At 45.5% G+C, this 20,243-nt stretch overlaps 1 protein-coding gene across 4 annotated transcripts in view; it reads left to right on the top strand.

Annotated features, from left to right (window-relative positions):
• MAN1A2 (mannosidase alpha class 1A member 2) overlaps nucleotides 1-20,243 on the top strand; it is a 304,833-nt gene that overhangs the window by 259,401 nt on the left and 25,189 nt on the right. For 2 of the 4 annotated variants that reach the window (XM_073310569.1, XM_073310564.1), the window contains 3 exons: nucleotides 16,497-16,716; nucleotides 17,528-17,776; nucleotides 18,440-19,045. In XM_073310569.1, coding sequence (XP_073166670.1) covers nucleotides 16,497-16,716; nucleotides 17,528-17,776; nucleotides 18,440-18,717 — 747 coding nt within the window. In that variant the 3' untranslated portion in view covers nucleotides 18,718-19,045. Of the gene's footprint in view, nucleotides 1-16,496; nucleotides 16,717-17,207; nucleotides 17,777-18,439; nucleotides 19,046-20,243 lie in introns of those variants that run through there. The other 2 variants (XM_073310588.1, XM_073310578.1) reach the window with 2 other exon arrangements.

Here is a 20,243-nt window from a genome sequence, read left to right as displayed (position 1 = left end):
AGTTCTCATTAAACAGAAAGCAAAAAGAGAGGAAAGAGAAGAAATAAGGTGTGTGAAGGAAAAGGACACATGCGATAGGGATGGCAGCAGGAACCCAAATCTCACGTTTCAGGTGATTTAGCTGGGGCCAGTAAAGAGGGTGATACCATGTGGGTTTCTCTCACTGGCCCGGTGTGGACAGGACATCTCTCAGGATCAGAAGGGTGAAAGTCCAATAGTGTCACAGTGGCTCCTGGAGTTCCAAGTGATAGTGGTGGGAGCCATGGTGGTGAAGATTGCTCCTTTCTCATAGACTTTAAGGTCAGAAGGGACCATTATGATTATCTAGTCTGACCTGCTGTGTGACGCAGGCCACAGAATCTCACCCACCCACTCCTGTAACAAACCCCTAACCTATGTCTGAGCTATTGAAGTCCTTAAATCATGGTTTAAAGACTTCAAGGTGCAGAGAATCCTCCAGCAAGTGACCCATGCCCCACGCCGCAGAGGAAGGCGAAAAACCCCCAGGGCCTCTGCCAATCTGCCCCGGAAGAAAATTCCTTCCTAACACCATGGTAGTCAGCTAACCCCGAGCATGTGGGCAAGACTCACCAGCCAGACACCCAGGAAAGAATTCTCTGTAGTAACTCAGCATCTAACGTGCCATCACAGGCCATTGGGCATATCTACCACTAATAGTTGAAGATCAGTTAATTGCCAAAATTAAGCTATCTCATCATATCATACCTTCCATAAACTTATCAAGCTTAGTCCTGAAGCCAGATATGTCTTTTGCCCCCACTGCTTCCCTTAGAAGGGTGTTCCAGAACTTCACTCCTCTGATGGTTAGAAACCTTTGTCTAATTTCAAGTCTAAACTTCCTGATGGCCAGTTTATATCAAATTGTTCTTGTGTCCACATTGGTACTGAGCTTAAATAATTCTTCTCCCTCCGTGCTATTTATCCCACTGATATATTTATAGAGAGCAATCATATCTCCCTTCAGCCTTCTTTTGGTTAGGCTAAACAAGCCAAGCTCTTTGAGTCTCCTTTCATAAGGCATTCCTCGGATCATCCTAGTAGCCCTTCTCTGTACCTGTTTCAGTTTGAATTCATCTTTCTTAAACATGGGAGACCAGAACTCCACACAATATTCCAGATGAGGTCTCACCAGTGCCTTGTATAACAGTATTAACACCTCCTTATCTGTATTGGAAATACCTCGCCTGATGCATCCCAAGACCGCGTTAGCTTTTTTCAGGGCTATATCACATTGGTGGCTCATAGTCATCCTGTGATCATCCTGTGATCCGAGGTCCTTCTCCTCCTCTGTTACTTCCAAGTGATGTGTCCCCAGTTTATAACAAAAATTCTTGTTATTAATCCCTAAATGCATGACTTTGCACTTTTCACTATTAAATTTCATCCTATTACTATTACTCCAGTTTACAAGGTCATCCAGATCCTCCTGTATGATATCCCGGTCCTTCTCTGTATTGGCAATGCCTCCCAGCTTTGTGTCATCCGCAAATTTTATTAGTACATTCCCGCTTTTTGTGCCAAGGTCAGTAATAAAAAGATTAAATAAGATTGGTCCCAAAACAGATTCCTGAGGAACTCCACTAGTAACCTCCCTCCAGCCTGACAGTTCACCTTTGAGTGTGACCCGTTGTAGTCTCCCCTTTAACCAGTTCCTTATCCACTTTTCAATTTACATATTTATCCCCATCTTTTCCAGTTTAGCTAATAATTCCCGATGTGGAACCATATCAAATGCCTTACTGAAATCGAGGTAAATTAGATCCACTGCGTTTCCTTTATCTAAAAAATCTGTTACTTTCTCAAAGAAGGAGATCAGGTTGGTTTGACACGATCTACCTTTTGTAAAACCATGTTGTATTTTGTCCCAATTACCATTGACCTCAATGTCCTTAACTACTTTCTCCTTCAAAATTTTTCCCAAGACCTTGCATACTACAGATGTCAAGCTAACAGGCCTGTAGTTACCCGGATCACTTTTTTCCCATTTCTTAAAAATAGGAATTACGTTAGCAATTCTCCAGTCATACAGTTCAACCCCTGAGTTTACAGATTCATTACAAATTTTTGCTAATGGGCTTGCAATTTCATGTGCCAGTTCCTTTAATATTCTTGGATGAAGATTATCTAGGCCCCCCGATTTAATCCCATTAAACTGTTCAAGTTTGGCTTCTACCTCGGATGTGGTAATATCTACCTCCATTTCCTCATTCCCATTTGTCATCCTACCATTATCCCTAAGCCCCTCATTAGCCTCATTAAAGACTGAGGCAAAATATTTGTTTAGATATTGGGCCATGCCTAGATTATCCTTATCCTCTACTGCATCCTCAGTGTTTAGCAGCCCCACTTCTTCTTTCTTTGTTTTCTTCTTATTTATATGGCTATAGAACCTTTTACTATTGTTTTTAATTCCCTTTGCAAGGTCCAACTCTACATGGCTTTTGACCTTTCTCACTTTATCCCTACATGTTCTGACCTCAATAAGGTAGCTTTCCTTGCTAATCCCTCCCATTTTCCACTCCTTGTAGGCTTTCTGCTTTTTCTTAATCACCTCTCTGAGATGCTTGCTCATCCAGCTTGGTCTGCAACTCCTGCCTATGATTTTTTTCTCCTTTCTTGGGATGCCGGCTTCTGATAATTTTGCAACTTTGACTTAAAGTAATTCCAGGCCTCTTCCGCCTTTAGATCCACAAGTTTTTCAGTCCAATCCGCTTCCCTAACTAATTTCCTTAATTTTTTTTAGTTAGCCTTTTTGAAATCAAAAACCCTAGTCACAGATCTATTTTTGTTTATCCTTCCATTTAGTTTGAACTGAATTAGCTCATGATCGCTTGAACCAAGGTTGCCCCAACAACCATTTCTTCTATGAGGTCCTCACTGCTCACCAAAACCAAATCTAAAATGGCATCCCCTCTTGTCGGTTCAGCAACTACTTGGTGAAGGAGTCCATCAGCTATCGCATCCAGGAAAATCTGAGCCCTATTATTATTACTAGCACTTGTCCTCCAGTCTATATCTGGGAAGTTAAAGTCTGCCACGATCACACAATTTCCATTAGTATTTACTTAATTAAAAACATTAAAGAGGTCTCTATCCAAATTGGATCCCGGAGGTCTATAGCACACCCCAAGCACTATCCCAGGGCAGGCTCTAGTAGCTTTCTTCCCCAGTGTGATTTTTGCCAAGACAGACTCTGTCTTATCCATTCCATCACGTCTTATTTCTTTGCAGTCTACCTCATCACTGATATACAATGCTACTCCACCACCTTTGCCTTTATTTCTGTCTTTCCTAAACAGCACATACCCTTCAATACCTGTAGTCCAGTCATGACGACTACTCCACCATGTTTCTGTTATCCCTGTAATATCTGGTTTCACTTCCTGCACCAGTAGCTCTAGTTCCTCTATTTTGTTACCTATGTTCCTTGCGTTAGTGTACAAACATCTTAATTTTTGCTGTTTGGCCTCTTTCACATTCTTTACACAATTAGGCACAGACATTCTACCGCCAGTATGACCTATTAGACTGGTATGTACACTATCTTTCTTCCTTATGTCCATTCTCCTACCCATGGCTGTATCCTTTCTTACTTTGTTTTCTTCCCTCTCAATGTTAAAATCCAGCATGGAGATTACCTGGACATCTCCCAACCATCTCCTCCAGATTCCTAGTTTAAAGCTCTCTTGATAAGTTGTGCCATCCTAGAAGTCTATTTCCCTCCTTACTCAGGTGAAGTCCATCCCGAGAGAACACTCCTCTGTCCATGAATGCCTTCCAGTGGCCATACATCCAAAGCCCTCCTTGTAGCACCACTGCCTGATCCATCTGTTGAGCATCATAATTTGTCAGACCTTTGTTGCCCTTCTCTAGGAACAGGCAGAATCCCACTGAAGATCACCTGAGCCTCAATTTCCTTAAGCGTTTTCCCCAGCTTAGCATAGTCACCCTTGATACGTTCCAGCAAGAATCTAGCCATATCATTTGTTCCCACATGAAGGACAATCAGTGGATTCTTTCCCGCTCCCATTAGGATCCTCTTCAGCCTCAGGTCCACATCCTGTATCTTAGCACCTGGCAGACAGCACACCCTTCTGTTCTCTGGATCAGCTCTTGTTACAGGCCTGTCTGTTCTTCTCAGTGAGGAGTCCCCAATCACGTAGACCTGCCTTTTCCTGGTGATGGTACGATTCTCCAGTCTATCCCCTGTTCCCTCTGGCTGCAAGTCCTCTTGATTCCTATTGTCCTTTGCAATCGTCTGCAACCCATCCCGTATCCTCCTGGGGCTCATATTTGCTATTTTTATCTCCACTGACTCTTGCCCTCTTCCTATAGGACTAGCTGCTCTTCTCTTCTTCCTTGCCCTCTCACCTTCAGTGACTACCTGCTGTGCCCCTTCTTCATTTTCCAACTCTGCAAACCTGTTCCTGAGCTCTGTTTCTCCTTCACTAGCCCGTCTTTTCCTCTGCCTGGTTTTCTTAGTCACATGCTTCCACTGTCCACTCTCCTCACCCAGTAGTCTCCCCTCAGAGTTCTTTGGTCCTGCTTCCATCTGCAAGTCTGAGTTTTCCCCTTCAGCCTCCTTATGTCTTTGTTCCATCATCCGCTCGAACCCCTTCTAAACTCAACCAGGGTTTCCACCTGTATCTCCAATCCTTGGATCTTTTCTTCATCAGCTCTATCAGGCGGCACTTCATGCAGACAAAACTCTTTTCAGGTACCCCCTCCAGGATCATGTACATGCCACAGCTTCTACATCCAGTCATCTTCATTGTGTCTTCCACTACTTGGGTCAGTACCACTGCTGCCTCTGTATCTGTCATAGCCTTCTCACCTAAGTCCTATTAGTCCGGGAAACACAAACCAGACCAAAACACCACCACCCACAGCAAAACAAACCCCCAACAAGCACCAAAACACTGCTACACCACCACACACTCCCTTCACGAGCCTTTCGGTCCACCCAGCCTCCAAAAATTTTGATCCCTCATGAAGTCTTATTTTTAAGGACTCCAAAAGGAAATGATGGGTGAAATAGTTCATCCCCTCATTATTTGGCCCACCAATGGGACCTAATTTCTGACACTTCAGTTTTGCTTCATTAGCTTCTAATTCCATTCTCCTCTTGTTTACCAGTCCTGCTCTTAACACCTTGGTACCACCTTGATACCACCTTGGGTGGTATCAGTAGACTCTTGTTTTGACTAATTCAGGTTTTCTGTCTCCCTTTTGTACCTTTTTCCATACAGTTTTATATAACACTCTGACTTTTAATTTTGTTGCTTTGGACAACTTAAGAGTACAGGCCTCTGCCTAAGAGGCCCCACTGTAACACCCGCATTGGATAATGATCCTCCATTTGTAATTGTGTTTTGTGATGGGTCAGTTAGCCAGTTTTTAATCCATTTACTATGTGCTACATAGATTTTATATATATTTTTAATCAGAAGATCATACATGTGTAAGTCAAATGCATTACTGAAGTCTATTATGTCAACACAGTTACTTTTGTCAAACTTGTGATTTAATTTTTAAAAGGTTTCAATTTTTTTTGAGAAGACCTATTTTCTATAAAGCTATGTTGATTTGCATTAGTTTGCTGCTGTTTCTAGCTCTTTACTGATTGCATCCTATCTGAGCCTTTCCATGATTTTGCTTGAAACTGATGTCAGATTAATCTGGTCTGTAGTTACCCAGTTCATCCCATTACCCTTTTTAATTTTTGGCACAATGTTAGGTTTTTTCTGGTCCGTTAGAACTTCCCCAGTATTCCAAGATTTATTAAATAGCAACATCTGTAGTTCAGAGAGCATCTCAGCGCCTTAGCCTCTTTTGATATTTTTGGGTGCAAGTTACTGGTCCTGCATGTTTAAAAATGTTTAACAGTTGCTGTTTAGCATCCTCCCAGGTTACTGTTGGAATCAAAAGTATTTCATTATTACTGTGGGCTGTGAATATGTAAACCCCATTTCTTTTTCTTATTCATGGTGGTCAGCCACAAACACTTAAAACTGTATCTGTCATTGTTACTCCCTATGGTCCCAGTCTTGCCAGTGATTCCATATGGGCAGACCCCTGTGCTTGCATGGAGACACAGGGAAGTTAAGGTGGGTCCAAATGTGCATCGGGGTCCACCCATATGGAACAGCTTTTAGGATCAGGGCCTATTTTTGTAGTCAGAAATTCTGCTAGATATAGCAGGAATATGTGTGCAAACAAATGTTCAGTAAGAATAGCTGATTGTTTTCTCTAACTACATTTTGGATGTTTTATTAAATCCATAGAATAGTTAATCAGAGTTGATCTCTAGTGCATGGACGCCAGCATATGTTTGTAAGTGGTCTGTGTCTCTGGGCATATCTACATTGCAATGTAAGCCTGGTCTCAGACTCAGGCTCAAGCCCTAGCCCCCATTCTGTCTACACACAAATCTCTTGGACTCGGGCGCAGACCCAGTGTCCTAGGACCCCATGATGGTAGAGGGTCAAAGCCCAAGTTAAGGTTGGACCCAAGGTTCAAGCCCTATCATTTTACATTGTATGTAGCCTTCCCCCACCCCACAGACTTGGGTCCTTGGAGTCCTCCAACAGTATCCCACAATGCAATGGGATGGCTTCCTTTGTCCTTTCTCTTCCAAAAATCACCAGTTAACTCCAGGGAAATGGAAGCAGCCCCCTTGTTCCAGTGCAGCAGCTTAGCGTTTAACCTTTCTATTTATTCTGACCATTGAGTTGCAAACCCACCTTAGGAGAACCTTCAGCATTTGCAATGAATGCCAACTAGAAGAAATCCAGTACACAGTGTTTTGCTTCATGGTCATGGGAGCACAGCCAGATTTTGGTTATACAGTGGATTTTAGTAAGAGTACCAGGTTTGACCATTCATAGCAGCAAATAGCAAAATGCCATCAGCATTGGAAATTTAACGGACCATGACTAACGCAGAGAACAGATTCAGTGGCTCAAGACTGAGTACTTGAAAACCAGGGACCACAACTGTATCTCTGGCAACTCACCAACATCGTGCCAGTTTTATGATGAATTTGACTGGGTGCTGGGCACTGCACCAAGCATGGAGCCACCAGCAGTGTACAATGACCTGATCAGCTGGGATGGCGTCCTGCTGGTCTGAGAAGCCAGGATGGGAATCGATGGGTACAAGCAGGCACCAAATGTGGCAAATAAAAAGACTTTGCAAACGAAATGGATCCTAGAGGAGGCTTTGGTGCAGGAGCAGCTGCAGCACATCCCGGGGCTGTGCTCGAAAGAACTTTTTGATGCCCCCACCAAAGGAACAGCCAACTGCAGGACTGGTATCAGAAATGGAAGAGGGAAAAGCTACCTAGAGGCTGGTAAGTTTCTGGCTCCATTTTTCTGTTTACTAATATAGGAACAGGAGGGGTTTCTGCTCTAAGAACCAGTGCAAAAGATATAAGCCCTGGGTAGCAGCATGTATCTGCTAATGGTGGATTGCATGCCAGCACCTTGGCATCCCCTCACTCTCCACCCACCACGTGGAATTCAAAATGGAGTCTGGGAAACACAAACAGCAAAACGAGCATGTAAAAGAGAATATTTAAGGCATGCAGTTTTGCTAGTACATTCCGGTTTGTTAGAATGAGAATCTTATATTACATTCCCCATATGTACGCTGCTTGATACCAACCCAACAGTGTAACGAGCTGCCTGAAAAGACTGAACTGTACGGGGCAGGAGGGAGGGGGAAAAAGTTCACATGTAGTCCATTTCTGTTAAATGCAGTCCAGGCTTTCTATGGGTGATGAAATCATTAGTCTCAAATATGACTGGGCTTTGAATTCAGTCCAGAAATTTGCTGTGTGGGAGGAAAGAGGGATGACAATGGAGTTCTGTGTGTTTGCATGCAGTCCTGACAGACTGTATCAGAAGCCATGGGGAGGCACTAAGCCATTTGGAAGATAATGCCGTATCCTGTTGATTCCTCAGGAATTCTGACCCAATCCCAGGTGATGATAGCTGCAGACTTTTCCTGTGGTAGGAACTCCAGATAGGTAGTCACATTTTCCAGGGCCACCTCGGTAGCTCACCAGCCCACTCCACTCGTAGATATGCTGTTCAGTTATCATACATTCAGGGATGCTGGAACAATTTTTGAGTGGGGGTGCTGATAATGGAAACCATGTCTATTACTACTTCAAGCCAGAGGGTGCGGCAGCACAGAGTCCCCTTAGTTCCAGCACCACTGCATACATTTGAATATTTCAGTGACAGCCACACCTGGTTTCCCACCAGCAGCTTGGAATAACACCTCTCTTTGCCAGTTGGGCACCACAAGAACTGTTATGGCCTCCAGAATGTGCAAAGCCTGAAGTGATAGGGAAGGTTTATGTAGCACAGCCACCAACCTCCCCCCAAACTCCATTTCACTGAAACCCTTTAAAAAAAAAGTTTTAATTTTTAATATACCATTCTTTCAGCACTTCTTTCACTGGGATTAACCCAGCTATGTCCAGGCAGCCCTCTGCCAATATACTGAAGTTCAGTTTCAAATTTTAACATTTTCTGTCCTGGAAAGTCCAAAACAATTGTTTCTGTGCTCCTGCACTGACACATTTGAGACAGTAACCCTCGGTGTCTTCTCCTATTGCAGGCCCCTCGACCTCTACAGGCTTCAGAACCTCCACAGCTCGCCCTCACGGCAGAGGGCTCATCGTACCTTCACAGACCATTCCAAGAGGAAGGATTTCTGGGATGAACTTGTGATTGAAGTTCTGGACAGGGCTCAACAACCAGGTCGAGTACCAAAGGCAAAGGGACTGGTGGCAAGAGGAAAGACATGCAGGAGGCAAGTGGAAAAGGCTCAGGCCGTCTTCGCAGCTTGAGGACAGGGTAGCGGCGCAGGAGCAGGCCCTCACTCTGCAGTTCCTGGAATAGGAGGGGTGATTACGGGAGAAAGATCGAGCACAACAGAGAGAACTGTCTGAGCAGCTGCTGTCTCTAATGTCTACAAGAGTCCTGGCTCCTGCTGCACCTGCACCATGGCCCAAATCCTCTCTGCAGTACCCTGGCCTGCATTCCAGGAGCAGCTTGGACAACTCCATGGCTGGGTGGCCCATGAAATTGGGCCCTGTTAGCAGCTGGGCAGGGCATATGTACCTCATGCAGTCCTCATGCTGAACCCCTGCCCATGGATGCCTCTACCTTCTTGCCCTGGCACCAAGCGCATGGCAAATGTGGAAGAAAGGAGAAGGGATAGAGGACACACAATAGTGAGGGGAGCGTGTCTTGTACATAGTTTAACTGTTTGCACTTGTCTATGCACTTTGTTCTTGTTTACTTTTAAAGCTTTTGGTGTTGATAGTGTTTTGGAGTGCTAATGGCAGCTGGCCTGCCAGACAACGGTTTAATGTTGTACTTTTCCAATACACGTGTAAAAATAAAGGTTTTTATTTTATAAATAAATGTTATTGCCATCACGCAACACATCATAAAATGTGTATTTCAAATAGTAAAGGTAAACACATGGGCAGGGACCACTGGGAGGTTGTATGCAAAACCCATGTCTCAATACAGCTATAAATGTCAATCCATACATCAGTTATTTACATCAAGATATACCGTTCCCCTCCCCCCATTTCATAAGCAGTCATGTCATTCAAAAGCACAATGCATGGCAATCAACCCCCCTTCTCACACAAGCAATCAATGCCCACCCCCACCAAACAAGCACAGTCATAAAGGTACTATTCTCCATGTTCTGTTGGCCCATGCAAGTCCATAATGTGGGAACACAAAGCACTTATGATTTCGGTTGCCTGGCTGCATCCAGCTTCAGTTGTGATAGGTGCACTTTATGACCAATTCAGCAGCCTAAAGCTGTCATAGGGAAATGGCCCACCTCTGGTTTCAAAAAGATTTGTGAAGAGCACAGCAAACCACAGTAACGTGGACAGCACTGATGATACTTGGAATGCAAATAGGTCTGCAGACATCTCCAGCTGGAATTCAATCTGCCAAAAGCACATTCAACCACTCTGCTACACCTGCTCAGAGTGTAATTAAACCTTCTTTTGCCAGGGCCTCTGAGATCAGCGTATGTTTCATAAGAGAAGGCAAAGGCGGTACATGGGGTCCCCCAGAAAAACAGTTGGCCAGTAACTCTGTTTATGACAATGTCATGTGGTGGGAATAGTGTCCCAGGCTCTCTGTGAACATAGACTCCCAATTGGTGAAAACTTGGCATCATGAACTTTTCTAGTGCAGCCAACGCTGACATTCATAAATCTGCCATTGTGGTCCATGGGGGCCTGCATAATGATAGAGTAGTATTCTTTGTGGTTTATGTGCTTGTGCACCTTGAGGAGGGCAAACTGTGGGCACATGAGTCCCACCAGTGGCCCCAGTGCAGTTGGGAAACCCCATTCTCTTGAAGCCAGCAATTTACTTCAGGAATATCTTTTATGCCTGCCTCCTTGGGGTTCCCCACATGCCTGATTGCTTCCGAAACTTCCACAGTCAACTTTCCAACATCAGACCGGTTGGCAATGAACCTGTGACAGCCTGCAGTAGCCAGCTTCCAGGCAGTTATAGCAAGCTGCTTCCGGGCTGGCATGGCTGCCCACATGCGAGCATCTTTACCCTGAAGGGACAAGGCAAGCTGCTCCCAAAGCTCTAGAAATGTAGCTTTCTTCATACAAAAGCTCTGGACCCACTGCTAGTCATCCCAGGTCTGCATGATGATGTGATCCCACCAGCCTGTGCTTGTGGCCCTGCTCCAAAGAGCTGGTCTATGTAGGGGGAATCAGCAGCTATACCGAGTGTCAGGAGCAGCATCAGCGTGTGCCATGTCTGTGTCTTCCTCCTCCTCCTCCTGCTCTGTTATTAGCTCTGTCAGGTGCCTTTCATGGATGAGAAAACACTGCCAAACTGCTCACCTGTGTCTCATGGAAGCTCTGCCTGCATCCTGAAAAAGGAGCGAAAGCCCAAGCAAAAGAAATTATTGAAATGGTGACTCCTCCATTTTGCTGGTTTCCATTGTTGGAAGCACACAGACCAAAATTGATGACTTAGCCGGATGTTATGGCAGGCCATTCAAACTTCCTATAACGTGTTGTGGGGGAGGTCAAGTTTTCCCACACTGTACCACTAACAAAGCGATATATTTCAGGAGGGCGCTAGGAAGTGTGGAATACAGTTGGTTGAACTCAGGTCTGCATACTGTATTGTGGACACCAGAGCCCTGGTTTCAGACCTGGGTTAAAAAATTCTTAACTTAGGGTTGGCAGTTATTGTAGACAAGCCCTAGGTTCTCAAACCCAGGGACCACTGACTTGAGTCCCGTTAACCCTGGGCTTACACTGCAGTGTAGACATACCCTTTAAGACCAAGTTCCAGCTTCCAATCTACCTACTCTTTTGTAGTTCCTTATAACTTTCTCAACTCTTCCTTTAAGGGTGTTGTTTCTAACTTTGGTTTTGGAAAATTGGAGCAAAATCTCTTCATATCATTTTTGAAGTGGAAGGGGTAGAGTACAAATGCACTTTCTTTCCATAGTCCAGTTATTTTTGTGTGTGTTCACAGAACTTAAAAATGAATGGAGGAAGGAATGTGAAACTTTTGTTTTATAGTTCTCACTGAGAAAGGAAAAACAATCCAACTGATGATGGTAATTTATATTTAGCATTTTTGTAGTACTTTATGTTTGCAAAGCTGTGTACAGACATTAACCAATCCCCACAACCCCCCTGTGGCGGAGTGGGTAAAGAAAAATGAGTTCTGAGTTTTCAAAGTTAGAATGTTGGCTTGTGTGCACTGGAACTCTCCAGCTGAGTTCTCAGAGAAAAGTGAAGCTAAGGGTTATTAGAACTGGCACTGCTCCTATTTGCTGCTTAAGAACTAAAGACAAATAAGCCCTTAAGGCCATATTTAGCACTGAGCTGATTTCAGTGTTAAAGATGGCTCAGAAACTGTGGCTAAGCTAAGAGCTTAGGTGCCTTAATCATTTAGGAGTAAATTGTGGATACTGAAACACATCCCTGAGGAGGGGGTCTGCCTGTGATGAACAATATCTGTGCATCGGACATGCAAAATCTGCTCCATCATTAAAACAGAGCAGATTGTTGACCCCTTTATTTTGGCCCAGCTCTGAGGGATAGTGTAGACTGGGGAGGACCATGACTCTACTCTCTCTCTACCACTTTCTTGTCATCCTGCTTCCAATCAGGAGAACAGGGGCAAGCAGTCCCTCTACTTCCCAAATCACAGAGGGTTCAGGGACTACTTCCCAAATCAAAGGGCACTTGCACAGTCACACAGACAGCAGATGAGGCATGACCATAAGGACTTCTGACAATCTGGTCCTTAAACTACTTTAAACTCTTTAAGAGGTTTAGTTTAGGCCTTAACCTTTGAGTAGACTTTAGTCTTTAACTGAGCTTAACTTTGAGTTCACCCATACTTCACTCCCCTAACTCTCACTGGGTGGAGAAGAGAGCACCATTGCCACCTTTACATTTCCACTTGTGTCTGGCTGTGACACCCTTCTCCTTGCAGAGATTATGAAGAAAGAAAAGAGAACAGAATCTATTCTGCAGATGTCAACCCCCAGTATTTAAATACCTTCATCAGCATATCATGTACTTCACAAGAGAATCGGAACAAATTCCATGGCAACTGTTAAGTAAAGCCTCCGCTCAAATGCGATTGTAAGATCTGTAACTTGTATCATTAAGTTCTGCAACCTTGTTGCAGACTTTGTAACTTCAGTGGCAAAGAGTCCTGTGGCACCTTATAGACTAACAGACGTATTGGAGCATAAGCTTGTGTGGTTGAATATCCACTTCTTCAGATGCATGTAATGGAAATTTCCAGAGGCAGGTATAAATATGCAAGCAAGAATAGGCTAGGGATAATGAGGTTAGTTCGATCAGGGAGGATGAGGCCCTCTTCTAGCAGTTGAGGTGTTAACACCAAGGGAGGAGAAACTGCTTTTGTAGTTGGCCGGGCAGTCACAGTCTTTGTTTAATCCTGAGCTGATGGTGTCAAATTTGCAAATGAATTGAAACTCAGCAGTTTCTCTTTGAAGTCTGGTCCTGAAGTTTTTTTGCTGCAGGCTGGCTACCTTTAAATCTGCTATTGTGTGTCCAGGGAGATTGAAGTGTTCTCCTCCTACAGGTTTTTGTATATTGCCATTTCTAATATCTGATTTGTGTCCATTCATCCTTTTATGTAGGGACTGTCTGATGTACATAGCAGAGGGGCATTGCTGGCACATGATGGCGTATATTACATTGGTGGACGTGCAGGTGAATGAACCGGTGATGGTGTGGCTGATCTGGTTAGGTCCTGTGATGGTCGCTGGTGTAGATATGTGGGCAGAGTTGGCATCGAGGTTTGTTGCATGGATTTGTTCCTGAGTCAGAGTTACTATGGTGCGGTGTGTCGTTGCTGGTGAGAAAATGCTTCAGGTTGGTGGGTTGTCTGTGGACGAGGACTGGCCTGCCTCCCAAGGCCTGTGAAAGTGAGGGATCGTTGTCCAGGATGGGTTGTAGATCACTGATGATGCGTTGGAGAGGTTTTAGCTGAGGACTGTATGTGATGGCCAGTGGAGTTCTGTTGGTTTCTTTCTTGTGCTTGTCTTGCAGCAGGAGGCTTCTGGGTACACATCTGGCTCTGTTGATCTGTTTCCTTATTTCCTCATGCGGGTATTGTAGTTTTGAGAATGCTTGGCGAAGCTCTTGTAGGTGTCGGTCTCTGTCTGAGGGTTTGGAGCAAATGCGGTTGTACCTCAGCACTTGGCTGTAGACAGTGGATCATGTGGTGTGTCCGGGATGGAAGCTGGAAGCATGAAGGTAGGCACAGCGGTCGGTGGGTTTTCGGTATAGGGTGGTGTTAACGTGATCGTCACTTACTTGCACTGTGGTGTCTACGAAGTGGACCTCCCGTGCTGAGGTTGATGGTGGGTTTGAAGCTGTTGAAATAGTGGTTGAATTCTTCCAGGGTTTCTTTCCCATGGGTCCAGATGATGAAGATGTCATCAATGTAACGTAGGTAGAGAAGGGGTGTGAGTGGATGAGAGCTGAGGAAGCATTGTTCCAGGTCAGCCATAAAAATGTTGGCATATTGTGGAGCCATGCGGGTGCCCATAGCGGTGCCACTGGTCTGGAGGTGTATATTGTCACCAAATTTGAAATAATTGTGCGTGAGGATAAAGCTACAGAGCTCAGCAACCAGTTGTGCTGGTTGCTTATGCTCCAATACGTCTGCTAGTCTATAAAGTGCCACAGGACTCTTTGCCACTTTTACAGATCCAGACTAACACGGCTAACCCTCTTATACTGGTAACTTCAGTTACTGTTAGCACAGCCTTTTAAGTTTTGTAATCTTTGCAAGCTCTGTAACCTTTTCAAGTTACCACTTGTATGAACTGCCAAGCTTTGTAATATCCTATCAGGCAATCATAGAAGGTGAACAAGGGATTGTGTGTGTGGAAGATAAGAGGGTGTGAACGAGAGAGTGTATGGGGGACTGGGCGGAGATGAAGTGCAAGGAGAAAAGAGCCCGGAGACAGGAGACAGGTGTGTCTGATATAATCTGCCCTGAGAAGGCAATCACTGAGTGGCTGTAAAGATGCATGAAAGGAACAGGGACTGGGTCTGCTTCTCAGTGACGGACACAGAAGAAAAACTCAGTGTACGTGACAGGAGCACCCAGTTCCAAAATAAAAGGAAGCAGCCATGCACACAAGCTGCTGCTCCTTGACCTGCTCATCAGCCCAGATCCGTGACCATAGACGGACACACCAGATCTACCACGCTTCGGCTTCTTGGCTTCCCATGCTGTCTCCAGTAACTCTCCGCCTGTGTAAGTGTGTGGGTACATGGGGGTATGAATGCGGTAAATGTGAATATGAATGCAGTGGATAAATAAGCTCCTTCCCTTTTCTGTCTGACCTAACAGCAGCATTGTAATAAAACTAATACAAGTGTGACCCTGGGTTGGTTTTTTAGGGGAACAGAGGTAACAGCAAGAAGTGCTAAATTCTACCAAAATGCTGATTTATTCAACTACCATGAAATACCCTTGATTCCCATCTCCCCACCCCCATACAAACATCAATATGGCTCAAAATTGAAATAGTCACTTGTGTAAAATTTGTTGATATTTTTGACTGTTATTATTGAGGTTGGGTTCTTTTGCTTTGCTCTCCAGGTTGCCAAACTCAGCTCTTGTAATGCTTTCCAGACAGACAGACACATTTTTGTTAGGGAAGGGGAGAGCTTGTAATTGACTTTCTTGGCTCACCTTCTCAGCTCTCGAGGCTGTTGAACTGTTCTCCAGGCAGCCTAATCCACCAGCCTACATATCTGGGTTTCTGGTACAAGTTGGACTCCAGCTCTGGCTCCTTGACCTCTGCCGCCTGGCTCCATGGAACAGCATAGGGAATGTGCTTTATAATTGAGTCTACTCCCACTTGTGGCAAAAGTTGGAGAGCAAAAGGCAGCTACAAGTAGATTCTGGCAGAGCAGGAATACAGAAAGCTAAATGTTTGGTGGCAGGTTGCAGCAAAATACAAAATTCCACTGCCAAAGTGCTGACTTCTGTAGCATCTTGGGAAAAAGACAGATTTTGTGGTTGCAAAATCCTGAAGTATGTGAGGCCCAAGTTGAGACGAATGGGCTGTTCACATCTTTCAGAAGCTATTGTTTCTGCCTGGCTTTGGACTCAGGAAGATATTATTACATCAGTTACACACAGTTTGCCGGTTTGAGGTTTTTCTGCAACCAGAAGGGCTGGAACAATTTTATTTAATTAAAGTAGAGAATTTGGAGAACAATTCAGTGGAAAAGGGGGGATTCTGCAGTCACAAAATTACAGAAAATATGGGGTTCTGGGGTTTAATAATATGGGGTTTATATGGGGTTTAATAAATCAACTATAATAAAAACTTAAGTATCTTAAATAACCAGGGAAATTAAATACAAACACTAAAAATACCACGTAACCCACATTAACACAGTGTGGGTCTTTGTCCTGCTCTAGTGGCTGGTGCCCATAAAGACGTTTCTGAGGCTGCTACTGCTGCTAGTTAATGGGTCATAAGCCTTTATTTTCAAAAGTAGAGACATATGGTTTTAAATGAAGAGGTCCTGGGTTCAATACCTCCAGATATCTGTTATAAAATGTAACAGATGTAAATTGTACTTCAGATGTGGCTGAGTTAATATTGTTGTTGAAATCTTGATTTTTGGGAATTTCATTACCTTTACATGCTTGATTTCTTAACCATAGAATTATATTATGGTTAATTTTTGTGTTTGCCATGTTGAATGTGTTTTTAGAGTGTTCATAGATAAATGTGGTAAGAAGGGAAAAAATATTGTTTTGAAAGTGACGTTAATTTCTGTGGTCAGAAATATATAGTGTTTAAAGCAGAGTAAAAATAGATAGAATCTTGACTGTTTCCAATATTTAAAGATTATCCCAATCTCCTTGCAGGCCATAGAAAGACATCTTATCAGAAAGTCTAACGGAGGTCTGACATACATTGGGGAATGGAAGAATGGGCACCTTGAAAGAAAGATGGGCCACCTCACCTGTTTTGCTGGGGGAATGTTTGCACTTGGAGCAGACGGTTCCAGAGATGATAAGGCTGGACATTATTTGCAACTTGGAGCTGAGATTGCACATACATGTCATGAGTCATACGACAGAACAAGTAAGAGATATTATCAATTTAATTATTTTAGTTTAACAGAACCCTGCACAGTAGAAATACACAGGAAAGAGAGGTGGTCAGATTATTCAAGAGATTTGACTTGAACACATGAACCTGATCCTCCTTTATGGGCTTGGCTACACTTGCGAGTTATAGCGCATTAAAGGAGCACCGGGCACCCTAGCTCACTCCCCGTCCACACTGGTAAGGCACGTAGAGCGCTCTGACTCCGCAGCTAGAGCACTCCTGGTACTTCACTTCGACGAGTGGACTAACGTTTTGTCCGCCCCTGCTGGAGCGCCGCAGCGCCAGTGTGAATGCCCTGATCTGTTCGTGTGCTCTGATCAGCCTCCAGAAGTGTCCCACAATGCCTGTTCTAGCCACTCTGGTCATCACTTTGAACTCTACTGCCCTTCCCTCAGGTGACCAACTGTCAGACCCGCCCTTTAAATTCTCTGGAAATTCTGAAAATCCCCTTCCTGTTTGCTCAGCCAGGCGTGGAGTGCTCTCAGCGAATCTTTCCAGGTGACCATGCCTCCACGTGCCAAGCGAGCCCCAGTATGGAGCAATGGCGAGGTGCTGGACCTCATCAGTGTTTGCGGGGAGGAAGCTGTCCAGTCCCAGCTGCGCTCCAGCCGTAGGAATTATGATACCTTCGGGCAGATAGCAAGGGACATGATGGAAAGGGGCCATGACCAGGACGCACTGCAGTGCAGGGTTAAAGTGAAGGAGCTGTGGAATGCCTACCACAAAGCCCGTGAGGCAAACCGCCACTCCAGTGCTGCCCCTGCAACCTTTCATTTCTACAAAGAGCTGGACGCGATACTTGGGGGCAACCCCATCTCCATTCCAAGTACCACCATGAACACTTCAGAGCCCAGTTCGACAAGGCAGGAGAAGGAGGAGGAGGAGCAAAGTGGGAGCAAGGGTGCTGAGGTGGAGGAAGACACCCCGGAATCCCTAGATGCATGCAGCCAGGAGCTGTTCTCAAGCCAGGAGGAAGGTAGCCAGTCATGGCGGCCAGTGCTTGGGGAAGGACAAACACCAGAGCTGGTTCCCGGTAAGCGGCTTTTATTTTGGGAAGGAAGTTATTCGGTGCGGGCTCTTGGGGCGAGGAGGGTTAGGGCTGCATGCATGCCTAGATGCGGAATAGGGCGTTGATGTGCTCTGTCACATTGCGGTAATCGGCCTCAGTGATCTCTTCAAAGGTCTCATCCAGAACTTGTTCAATGCGCTTGCGCAGGTTTCTCGGGAGAGCCACTGTCGTCCTTGTCTCAGGCTAATTTGTCTGCGCCACTGTGCCGTGAGGGGCGGGGGAACCATTGCTGCACACAGGCAAGCTGCATATGGGCCAGGGCAGAATCCGCATTGCAGTAGAAAACCCTCCCTTGCTTCCCAGGTCACCCTCAGCAGCGAGATACCTTCCAGGATGAACGCCTGTGGAAAATGTGGGGACGGTGTTCAGTATAGGGACCCCGTGCCACTTTTGGCTCTCCCCAAGACACAGAAAACCAGAGGACAGTACAGCCATGAAACAATCAGTTACGCTTGACCCTGTGCTTACTCACCATTTGGAGGCTCCCGTGGGTTATGTGTGCTCACTTTGGGATGGGCAAATGATGCTATTGTGTAGACTGAGCTTGCCCTTAAGTATGGGGGAATCATTGCTCTTTCTGGTGTGAACAATGCTGCCTCTGTTAAGTGTTGCATTTTGCCATTACAGATGCAACCTTGAGATCTCAGCCGTCCGTGTTATCACCGGCTGAAAGACTCCAAAGAATCAGAAAGAGGCGACGTAGAAGCAGGGAAGACATGTTGCATGAAGTAATGCAGCATTCAAGTAATGAAAATCAAAAAGTGCAGGACAGTGAAAGGAGGATCCACCAGCAGAATGAGGACCTCCGGCAGCAAAGCATGGATCGGCTGATAAGCATAATGGAGCGCCAAGCGGACTCGATCCAAGCGATCATAGCCATGCAGGCGGAACACTACCGTGCCTGACCCCCCCCCACCCCGCAGCCCTTGTCCCCAACCTCTTTCCCTTGTGCCCCCAGGTCACCTCCAACCCACTTTCTCCAACATCCGGGTTCTTATCTCCAACACCTGTAGCTTCAACACCCAGACCTGAAAACGACAACCCTTACCCACTGCACTCAACCCCCATCACCATGCAGTATAGCCATCCTGAAGTGCAGCACTCATTGCACAGCACTCCAGACAGGAATACTGAGTATGAGAACAGGACATACACAAATCTGTGATTGTACCATTCCCCACCCCACCCCCTTGCCCTTTCTGTTTCCCAAGCAGTTGTGTTTCTTTTCAATAAATGGATTTTCTTTTCAATAAATGGATTTTTTGGCTTTGAAAACATTATTTATTATTGCATAAAGTAAAAGATACCTTAGCCCAAGAAAGAAACAGGCACTGCAAGTCAGCGTAGCAAACACAGATTCCTACTAACATTGGAACCACTGCACTTCACTCCCGTGCAGGGCACCAGACATTACTGGTGGCTTTCAGCCTCAGATTGCTCCCTCAAGGCATCCCTAATCCTTGCAGCCCCGCGCTGGGCCCCTCAAATAGCTGTGCTCTCTGGCTGTTCAAATTCAGCCTACAGGTGTTGAACCTCCAAGTTCCATGTCTGAGTGAATCATTCACCCTTCCCTTCACAAATGTTATGGAGGGTACAGCATGCGGATATAACCGTCGGGATGCTGTCATCGGCCAGGTCCAGCTTCCCATACAGAGCGCGCCAGCAGCCCTTTAAACGGCCAAAAGCACACTCCACAGTCATTCTGCACTGGCTCAGCCTGTTGTTGAACCGCTCCTTGCTGCTGTCAAGGCTCCCTGTGTAGGATTTCATGAGCCACGGCATTAAAAGGTAAGCGGGGTCTCCAAGGATCCCAGTAGGCATTTCATCTTCTCCTACGGTGATCTTCTGGTCTGGGAAAAAAGTCCCGGCTTGCAGCTTCCTGAACAGGCGAGTGTTCTGAAAGATGTGTGCATCATGCACCTTTCCGGGCCAGCCTGCGTTAATGTCAATGGAACGCCCATGGTGATCCACAAGCGCCTGGAGAACCATAGAGAAATACCCCTTCCGATTAACGTACTCGAAGGCTAGGTGGGCTGGTGCCAGAATTGGAATATGCATGCCATCTATCGCCCCCTGCAGTTAGGGAAACCCATTTGTGCAAATCCATCCACAATGTCATGTACGTTACCCAGAGTCACGGTTCTTCAGAGCAGGATGCAATTAATGGCCCTGCACACTTGCATCAACACAATTCCAACGGTCGACTTTCCCACTCCAAACTGGTTAGCGACTGATCTGTAGCTGTCTGGAGTTGCCAGCTTCCAGATTGCAGTAGCCACCCGCTTCTCCACCGTCAGGGCAGCTCTCGATCTCGTGTCCTTGCGCCGTAGGGTGGAGGCAAGCTCCTCACACAGTCCCATGAAAGTGTCTTTTCTCATCCAAAAGTTCTGCAGCCACTGCTCGTCATCCCAGACTTGCATGACGATGTGAT

The sequence above is a fragment of the Lepidochelys kempii genome, chromosome 1 (assembly GCF_965140265.1).
Source record: "Lepidochelys kempii isolate rLepKem1 chromosome 1, rLepKem1.hap2, whole genome shotgun sequence".
Lineage (NCBI taxonomy): Eukaryota > Metazoa > Chordata > Testudines > Cheloniidae > Lepidochelys > Lepidochelys kempii.
Note: the sequence above shows the minus strand (reverse complement) of the source record. Positions and strands in the feature narration are given on the sequence as shown.